General features: G+C 35.8%; 1 protein-coding gene across 1 annotated transcript; it reads left to right on the forward strand.

Annotated features, from left to right (window-relative positions):
• The first annotated feature begins 27 nt into the window (after window positions 1–27).
• Window positions 28–10179, forward strand: wdfy2 (WD repeat and FYVE domain containing 2). Its single transcript, XM_052565920.1, has 12 exons — window positions 28–390; window positions 2265–2332; window positions 2660–2733; window positions 2849–2903; window positions 3947–4097; window positions 5008–5120; window positions 5621–5747; window positions 5848–5953; window positions 6083–6184; window positions 6858–6988; window positions 7067–7175; window positions 7264–10179. The coding sequence occupies exons 1-12, from the start codon at window positions 254–256 to the stop codon at window positions 7291–7293; spliced, it is 1203 nt and encodes a 400-aa protein (XP_052421880.1). The 5' UTR covers window positions 28–253; the 3' UTR covers window positions 7294–10179.
• The last annotated feature ends 60 nt before the right edge of the window (window positions 10180–10239 follow it).

Below are 10239 nucleotides of genomic sequence, written 5' to 3' on the forward strand. Positions count from 1 at the left end.
TGCACACCTCAAACGCATTCATCTGTGATTCATTCAAGAGGCGGATCGTCTGTCGTGGAGAGCGAGAGGAGGTGTTCTCGCGCGTTTCTTTACGGAACATGGCATAGAGATCGTGTCCGAGTGAGAGCAGCTCGGGCCGTGTGAGAGCTGATCAGCTGACCTGCAGCATCCCTGACCGACGGTCTGCAGCTCTGACCATCGACCTGCGCTCCCCGAGAGACGAGAACTCAGGAGACGGAGGAACTACAGCGCCATGGCGGCAGAGATCCATCCCCGACCGCAGACAAGAAAACCCGTGCTGCTGAGTAAGATCGAGGGTTTCCAAGATGTTGTGAACACGGCTGTGATCATCCCCAAAGAGGACGGGGTTATCAGTGTATCTCAAGACAGGTCAGCACGTTCAAATCCACAACTATTAGCCTCTTAGAATTACAGTGCAGAATACGCACCTTGTTTGTACAGTGATGTTATAAGCAGCATTAATAAATAACTTATACAGTCGATGATACATAGACACATTTGTCATTTTTGTTTTGGTTTAATAAACGATATTCGGAGGAATTAAGTGAAACTTAATCCCAGTTATCCTCTCATAAAGAGTCGAATTGAGGCGGATCATTTGAGCTGCTGCTATCAATGGACTTCGTTTGCGCGCACTGTAAAGCAAGCATTTGCCTGCGAATCTTCTTATGCGAGAGGTTTGTGAACGAATCGATGTTTTTAAAGAATCGTTTAAGTGAACGAATCAATTTCCGTCACTAAAGCGTCCCCTTTGAAACGCCTGACTGCCTTTTCCTGCCTCCAGTAACTGATAAAACCCAACAGAAAGCATTCAGGTCCGGTCTGTTAAGTATTTCATTAGAAATCTACTGAAAAATACAAAGAACTAAGTTACTCTCTTTAACGTAAAAATCGCCGATTTGAAGTTAAAAGATTCAAAGCGGATTTGAACAAGACTTTTCATTCGCGAATGAACGAATGAACTGGAAAATCTTGTTTACAAAAGGAGAGGAAATGGCAGAAGAATACGTTTTTTTTTTTTGTATATTGTTTTGGATTTCTATGCAGTTCAGTGTATTCAGTCTGTATTATTGTGAAGATAATGATTGAATCTCTTGGTAACGTTAGATGTGTAGCGGCCTCTCAATCTTATAAAAAAAATACACGTTCAGAAAGTGCCAATACTTGACTCTGTAAACCAATCTAAACGTTTTTTTAGTGAACAGATTTAATAATAAGTTAATAACACAGCAGTTCATGCAAAAAAACAAACAAACAAAAAGCAGTGCAGTGTCTATTTATTTTCATTTATATATATATATATATATATATATATATATATATATATATATATATATATATATATATATATATATATGTGTGTGTGTGTGTGTGTGTGTGTGTGTGTGTGTCTTTACTATTCATTTCAGGACTTTAGTTCCAATTGAATTGTTTAGCAGCTCAAAGTAATGAGTGTCATATGATTGGCTTTGCCAGCACACCTTATGTTCATGCAAATAAGCGCTCTAAAATAGCACCAGAGGTCATGTCAGCATCAGACCTATGACAACTTCCGCTGCCAGCCAGAAGGAGAACTCACAGGTTATTCAGTATGCTGTTCTGTGTGGGTAACTATACATTAGGTTGAGCATTGTACAGAAATATGTCAATGGATGCACAATTGCTCACATTAAATTTTTAAACAAAACAAATTAAATGGGATAAGGTGTTTTTATGTAGAAAAAAATACTAAAAATGTAATGTTTTAAAGTATTTTAACCTATTAGCAGCCCCTAAAATGTTTTTAAGTTCCTCATTTTTGTTTTTAGAGATTTGTCAAAGGATAGCAGAAATCCTTTCTTCTGTTTTTAGAGATTTGTCAAAGGATAGCAGAAATCCTTTCTTCACTTAATACATATATATATATATATATATATATATATATATATATATATATATATATATATATATATATATATATATATATATATATATATATATATATATATATATATATATATATATATTATCTGGTTCATCATTTTGTACTAGCCTTGTCATTTTAAGTATCCTGCCTAATCCTGGCAATATGTTCAGCGTTAAGGTGATTAGGACTTATCTTAGCCAATGATATATATTCTTAGACATGTGTTCTGGTAATTTGTCTACTGTACTGCATGTCACTTTTGTAAGAAAGAGTCTGTTAAATACATGTCTGTAAATGTTATAATCAAGATTTAATTATTTATTTCAATTAATTTTAGGACAATCCGCGTGTGGTTGAAGAGGGACAGTGGTCAGTACTGGCCTAGTGTGTTTCACACAATGCCAGGTGAGTCCTCGGTCCTGTGCTGCTCTCTGGGAGCAAAACAGATCTAACATTATGGGACATGCAATCACATAACTTCAGGAATTTTACTACAAAAGGAAAAGCGTGAAGTGAAACCAGTATGGGCATGAACTTCAGTTTGTTTTCCTATTCAGACAGGAGTTTCATTTCTCAGTAATATGGCCACATTTTTTGCCTGCTTTCTAGTTAACTATTGTAGACTGTGGGGGCACTGGCTCTCAGTACACAGTGTTTATTTATAGTCAAATGCTGATCAACAGATTTTGTTAGATAGAATCTCATACTCATTTTCTTTGTTTTATGTTGCAGTGGCGTGCTCATGTATGTCATTTAACCCAGAGACAAGGAGGATCTCTGTAGGGTTGGAAAATGGCACTGTATCGGTATGTTAATTAAACACTTTTCTCACACACACCGGTTTTCTATGTAGTGATATGTCACTAGCAGGTTCTTAGATACATTACTAAGCTACTTTATGCCTGGTGTTTCTCCTACCAGGAGTTTGTCTTATCGGAGGACTACAACCAAATGATTCCTGCACGAACATATCAGGGTGAGTCACAAATACAGTATAAAAGAATTACGTTTGTTTTCCTAACTCAACATAAATCACATGAACATGTTCAAGCATCACAACTATCTCTCCCTGGCACTTTGATATGTCAGATAAAGTATCAACATAAGTAGATCAACTCTTTTATTTTGTTGACATCCTTGAAAATGGTTTTAATCAAAATTATCCCATTTCATTTGAGATCTTTTTAGTAGGAAATTGTATAGGTTTCTGTTTGAAGCAACTCTAGAATGGTCAAAGTGTATATATTAAAACGTTGCTGTTATGACAAGCTCTCACCCACAGATCATGTTATCATGCAGTGAGAAATACATCACAGAGCAAAGAGAAACTGACAACTAGCAACTAGAAACTGACTACTTTTCTGTCGGCATGACAGACAAGACAGAGAAGGTTACTTTAGGCATTAAACATAGTCCCAGCTTTTTGTAATTTTTAAAGAAATTGCAAAAATAAATGCCATTTTGGGGCTCTTTAACCTCTTAGCCTGGCACACTCTGTGGCACATGAAGCAATAATATCTTCTTCTTTACTAGTTATAGCATGAAATAAACATGTTTGAATATCAGGAGGTATCTTGTTTCAATGTGGAAAGACTGCAAAACACAATTTCAAGTCAACCTAAATGAATTTACTCTCCTGTCTGGTTTGTTTGTCAGACAAAAATGGCAGAGTCTGTGTTATGATTGGTCAGATAGCCTGTCAATCAAACTCCCTGCTGATTCAGCCATGTACAGAAGGGTCAGGTCAATTCTGTACAGAATATATATATGCAGGACAGCTTGAATGTGAAGTATTAAATCTGAACATTCAGCTCTTAATCTCAGTGTTAATGTTGTCATGGCCTAGAATGGCATTAATGTGAAACAGCTAGCTAACCTTCCACCTCTGTGTTTTATTGACCGCCTGCTTCCTTATTTATTTTTTTATATGTATGAGAGCTTAATTGCTTGTGTTTTTGAATGTGCTAAAGTGATCCCTCCTTGCTTCTCTCATTGTGTCTTGTTTTCTGTTTGTGTTAGCTCATCAGGGTGGCGTGACCGTGGTGCTGTTTGTCTTAGAGATGGAGTGGATTCTAAGTACAGGACAGGACAAGAGCTTTACGTGGCACTGCTCCGAGAGCGGACAGCAGCTGGGCACATACAGGACCACAGCATGGGTGTCTGGACTACAGTATCCATTCATACGCCACTACTGATATCAAACATCTCACAAAAACCTCCAAGTTTATAGTCACAAATCAGACATTGACTGATTTTATTTTTGCTTTTTTTAAATATAGGAAATAAGCTTCTTTCAAATTACTGCTCATCTTTAAAATCGTAAAAGAAAAACCCAATGATTTGCTTAAATGTTAAGTGTGTATAATTTATATAAATTATTTAATTACATAAAGGGGTAATGGAAATTCGGTCATTTACTCACCCCCTCATGTCTTTCCAAACCTGTTTCCAAACTTTTTTGGAAAAGTTATTTTGAGAAATGTGTCTGTTTTTTCATACAATGGAAATCAATGGTAATCAAAACTGTTTGGTTATCAACATTCTTCAAAATCTCTTCTTTTTGTTATGCAGGAGATGGTCAAACAGGTTTGAAACATGAGGAGTGAGTAAATGATGACCGAATTGTCATTTCTGGGTGTCCTATCCCTTTAATGCGGTAGGAATGTGGTTCCTAAATGTAATAGCGCTTCTCTGATGACTCATTTTGACCGTGTCACTGTCTATTTCATACACACAGCATAAATAAAATAGAAGGGGTTAACATTAGCAGTAATGACACACTTCCTCATTACCATAAATATGCCATAGTGGTAATATGCAAAACTGGTTTGGGTGAAATATTAAGAGGTATCTTGTTTCCAAGAAAAGAAAAAAAAACAAAAAAACATTACTACGACTCAATGCTCAGAAGAACATAACATGTAAAGTTATCCAAAATTAATTAAATATGCTTTTTTGTTTTTGGTTCTATGAAAACATATACTGTATATTAATTAAAAAAAATGGTAATGGTGTAAATAATTACATTCAGGAGGGGTCTGGAAGTTTTATGGCATTGGCTTCTTGACAATCTGTGTAAGATTTGATGTGGAAACCAGACATGCCTTCGTTGGAGATCATTCCGGTCAAGTGACAATCCTAAAGCTGGAGCAGGACAACTGCAGCCTGGTCACCACCTTTAAAGGCCACACGGGTGAGTAATTAATGACATAATTTTCTTTTTTGCGTGAACTATCCTTTTAATTGGGCTCCTCAATTAGGCAAAAAAATAAAATAAAAAAAACTTTCTTAGAAGACCAAAGAGTAGTAGCATGAAATTAAGCATCTTAGCAAGCAGCAAATAAGTTGATACATTAATCATTAACATCGCAAAAAGAAAAAAGCAGTTGGTCAGCACAAACAAGCTAATTAACCAACAAACAAGTCTTGTTTGTTCTGAAGTGTACCAAAGGTTAACATTTAAACGACCTCCTTCAATCATTTTAGTGTGGATGGCGTCCCCTGGTGGCTTGGATTACAATACTGTCACCCCCCTGAAGTAGCCATAAAGTCCTCATAACCTCAAAATACACAAATATATTCATCTTCATGTCTACATCCATAAAATATTGTACAAGGGAATGGAGTATTCCATTACTTGCGCCGTACATGAATCTGAATCGTTCAGTGATGACTGTGTTTGTGTGTGTGCAGGCAATGTCACAGCCCTGTGTTGGGATCCTGTGCAAAGGGTTTTATTCTCTGGAAGTTCTGATCATTCTATCATCATGTGGGACATTGGAGGCCGCAAAGGCACAGCCATTGAGCTCCAGGGACATAAGTAGGACAGCTGAATTGTTGTCATGCATTAAAGATATGAGAATAAGAAAAGCACACTTGTCAGGTTTTAATATTTGAGTGTTTGTGTGTTTGTGGGACAGTGATAAAGTGCAGGGTTTGTGTTACGCTCCTCACACCCGTCAGCTCATTTCCTGTGGCTCAGATGGAGGAATAGTTATCTGGAACATGGACGTCACTCGACAAGAGGTGAGAGAGATTGTGTAGAGCAAGGGTGAAGCGTCTAGTACGGTAGGGCTTGCCTCGTGTGGTATTTATGTTAGTTACATATGTCTGTTTACATAGTTTAAGCATCTCTTCATCTGTTTTGTGTCTCAGACTCCGGAGTGGCTTGACAGTGACTCGTGTCAGAAATGTGAACAGCCATTCTTCTGGAATTTTAAACAGATGTGGGACAGTAAGAAAATTGGCCTGCGACAGGTACAGTGAACAAAACCACTGCAAAAATAAATAAAATCATTAATATTTTGTCGCATTTTACAATAAAAATAGTTGAGAAGCTTAATTGTGTAAGATAGGTCTTTTTTATATAATATTACACAATCATTCAAATATTTGGGGTTGTGAGATTTTTTTTTATGTTTTTGAAAGATGCCATGCTCACAAAGGCTGCATTTATTTTATTAAAAATACAGTAAAATGGTAATATTGTGAAATATTATTTTGAAAAGCATTTATTAAGTAACATTAAGTTCAGCATTTATTTGAATTTGAAATCTTTTTTAACATTTAAATGTTTTTACTGTCACTTTTGATAAAATTATTACATTCAATTGGATACATTAATTTAATCATCATTGTTGAATCAAATAATCTTTTTTTTTTCTTTTTTTTTTTAAGCGTACTCACCCCGAACTTATATTCTGTAGAGTGCACTGAATGAAGTTTTAAATATATCTTAAATTAAGTTTCAATATATATATATCTGGAATTATATTTAACATATCTTACCATAAAATATATTTATATGAGGACTGCATATGCAATTTACTATTTTCAGAAAATATTATTCAGAGTAGGTTTGCAGTCCATAATTCAGCCCTCAGCCCACAGTTTAATCTCATATAAAGCAGCTTGATTTGTTCCTTCCCAGCATCACTGCAGGAAGTGTGGCCAGGCCGTGTGTGGAAAGTGCTCCTCCAAACGCTCCACTATTCCTCTGATGGGATTTGAGTTTGAGGTGCGGGTTTGTGACAGTTGTCACGACTCCATAACAGATGAGGAGTAAGTCATATGTTGATTGTCTTCAATGTTTTGAGTCTCTCACATGCTAGAATCACTTAAAGCTTTCTTTTTGTCCAGACGGGCACCCACTGCAACCTTCCATGACAGTAAACACAGCATCACACACATGCAGTATGAACCCACCAGGGGCTGGCTGCTCACCTCCGGGACAGACAAAATCATCAAGGTAAGTACCTGTTTCTATTTAATTGTGAGTGTACTATTTGGTAAAGAGACAGAGCTGGCTTTAATATCTGTGGTGTGTTTACTTTCAGCTATGGGACATGACTCCAGTGGTATCATAGGAATCCTGTGTATCGTCTGAAGGCAGGAACAAAGAATCAGCGCTGAACTGAACTGAACTGGGAATCATGTGTTTGTGGAAAAACATTCAGAGTTCAGGTCACATTCCATGGGCAGCTTCATCTCAAGGATATCCTGACACTGAACTGAGCATGTGCAATTGTATGTATTTGTGCATGTGCACACGGGTTGTGGGAACAAACGTGTAAATATTGTCCAGTTTAAATCTGCTTAGTTCAGGTTGTTTATATTGACATATACCAGTGTTGTTATAGTGTCTGTGAAACTCTTTGCACTCATTCTATCCTCATCGTATGTCTTATCCCAAATGCAGATGAATCCTTGTTACACTGCATCAAAGCATGTTGGAACTGTTTTATATGCAAGTGCCTCTACCGCACCTCGATCAGTGGTTTTTGGCATGGGAAGATAGTCTCTGCTATTGCCTCCTGGGGCCCGTTTCACTAAGGCGGTTCAACCAACTCTGAGTTTAAACTTGAACTCTGAGTTGACTTAACCTGAGATGGGTAACTCTGAGTTTTCGGTTACAGGACAGCTAAAATGAGTTGGTTTAATCAACTCTAAATTGACTGACTCTGAGTTAAGCGCATGCACCACAACTATAAAAAGCCATTAGCAATGGAGCACCGATATTACGATTCACCATGGCAACAGTTCCCGACAAAAAGCCTTCTGCATACTTCAGACTCAATACAAGTGTAATTCTTATCACTGTTATAATATCACAGGATAAAACTGGCAGAACGTTAGATTAATTAACTAATAGCTAATCATTTTATGGTATCTCATGGGCAAAAAATATATATAAAATAATAATATTAATAATAATATTTTAAGTGCAATTTTCTTATTTTACAAATGATCTGCCAATAGAGTAAGAAAAATACGGCAGTGGCTATTTACACAGTGTAATTAACATACTTTCTTAGCGATAGATCCTATTTACAGTAGGCTAAGTGCAAGTAGGCCTAGATGCTATTTACAGAAAAAATTTAGAGGGAAAATCGTGATATATTCTATTTACCATGTAAAAGTTGCAGTTCTTTGCAACAGGCTAAGTGTAAATAATAATTAGATGCTAGTTATACTTTATACTGGCAGATACATTTGCACCTCAGTATTATACATCAACAGGATTCAATAATAACCGATTGTAAATGATTATATTGAAAATAAATTCTAATGTGACGTGATGGGAAAAGTGAAAAGAACAAGTACGGCAAAAGCTGGACTCCAACCCAATCAATCGCGTCACAAGCTAGTTACAAGCACTCAGTAAGAAGAGCATTTTTCAAGCGTGCATCAATGAAGTGTTTAAAAAGGGGGAGGAGACCGAAAGAAACTCTGGGTTTATCGAAGAAAACCTGCTCCTGACCAGGTTAGGTTCATGGAGTAAGTTATTACGGTTACTGACTCTGAGTATAAGTTACCTCTCTTTCAGAAACGGGCTTGACTTACCCTGCTTTCTCGGGTTTGACAAACCTCCCATTCTGAAATGGAAAACCTAGAGTTTCCCTCATTTCAGGGTTAACATACTCAGAGTTTTCACTTAACCTCCTTTGTGAAACGGGCCCCTGGTCATTTATTTGACTTTTTAAATGTAAACACTTAGTTTTAATGGTGTTTTAATACTTAAATACGGTATTTCATTCATTCATTGGTTCAGACAATATTATGGTGGTGGTTTAAAACTATTTAAAACATATTTGTACTGTAAGTTGGGAATTGTTAATAGTTCATTGTACAGCTCACAGTGAGCTCACAGGGTATGGATAAATAAAACAACAGGAATGGCACTAAATAAAGATGCTTTACTTTGTAACTGTGTAATTGCAAATGTGACCCTGGACCACAAAACCAAAAAAAAAAAAAGAGGCAATTTTTTAAAATTTAGATTTAAACATAATCAAATGCTGAATTATTAAGCTTCCCATTGGTGTATGGTTTGTTTGGATATGACAATATTTGGCCGAGATATAACTATCTTAAAATCTGGAATCTGAGGGTGCAGAAAAATGCCTTTAAAGTTGTCCAGATGAAGTTCTTAGCAATGTATATTACTATTAAAAAATTAAGTTATGATGTATTTGCAGTTGGAAATTTACTAAATATCTTCATGGAACATAATATATCCTTATCTTAATATCCAAATGATGTTTACTATAAAAGAAAAATCAATAATTTTGACCCTTGCAATGTTTTGTAGGCTATTGCTACAAACATACCTCTGTGACTTATTACTGGTTTTGTGGTCCAGGATCACAAATGTGAAGATTTGATTGCCTATTAGCTTTTAAAAATGACCAATTAAAATATATATATATATAATTTTAAAGTATACATCCATTTAAAGTTTTTTGTGTTTTTGAAGAGTCTCTTAAGCTCGACAAGGCTGCATTCATTTGATCAAAAATACAGTAAAAACAGTAATACTGTGAACTGTTTACAGTTTCCTATTTGAATATATTTTAAAATATATTCTCTTGATAGCAAAGCTGAATTTTCAGAAGTCTTCAGTGTCACATGACTCTTCAGAAATAATTCTAATTGCTGTTCTAGTTGCTTAGATAACATCGTAATAAAAACAGCAATTGCTGCTTAATATTTATGAGGAAATAGTGATACATTTTGCGAGATTCTTTGATGAAGAAAAAAAACATTTTGTAACAAAAAAAAAAAAAATGCATAAAAGTCTTACTGACCCCAGATGTTTTGAACTGTAGTGTAAGTAATAACTGGAGAGAAAATCTTTATTCATTTTGAAATGAAAGTACTGTTTGTTTGTTTTTTGTCACTGGAGCAACACTGTTATTCTTTTACTGTTTGTAATGGTTCTTTGATTCTATAAATAAAACCCATTTCAAGTCCTGTTGTTTAGATACCAGCTATCATGAACACAATTTGGATCTTAACAGTTGTTTGGGCAA

The sequence above is a fragment of the Carassius gibelio genome, chromosome B9, assembly GCF_023724105.1.
Source record: "Carassius gibelio isolate Cgi1373 ecotype wild population from Czech Republic chromosome B9, carGib1.2-hapl.c, whole genome shotgun sequence".
Lineage (NCBI taxonomy): Eukaryota > Metazoa > Chordata > Actinopteri > Cypriniformes > Cyprinidae > Carassius > Carassius gibelio.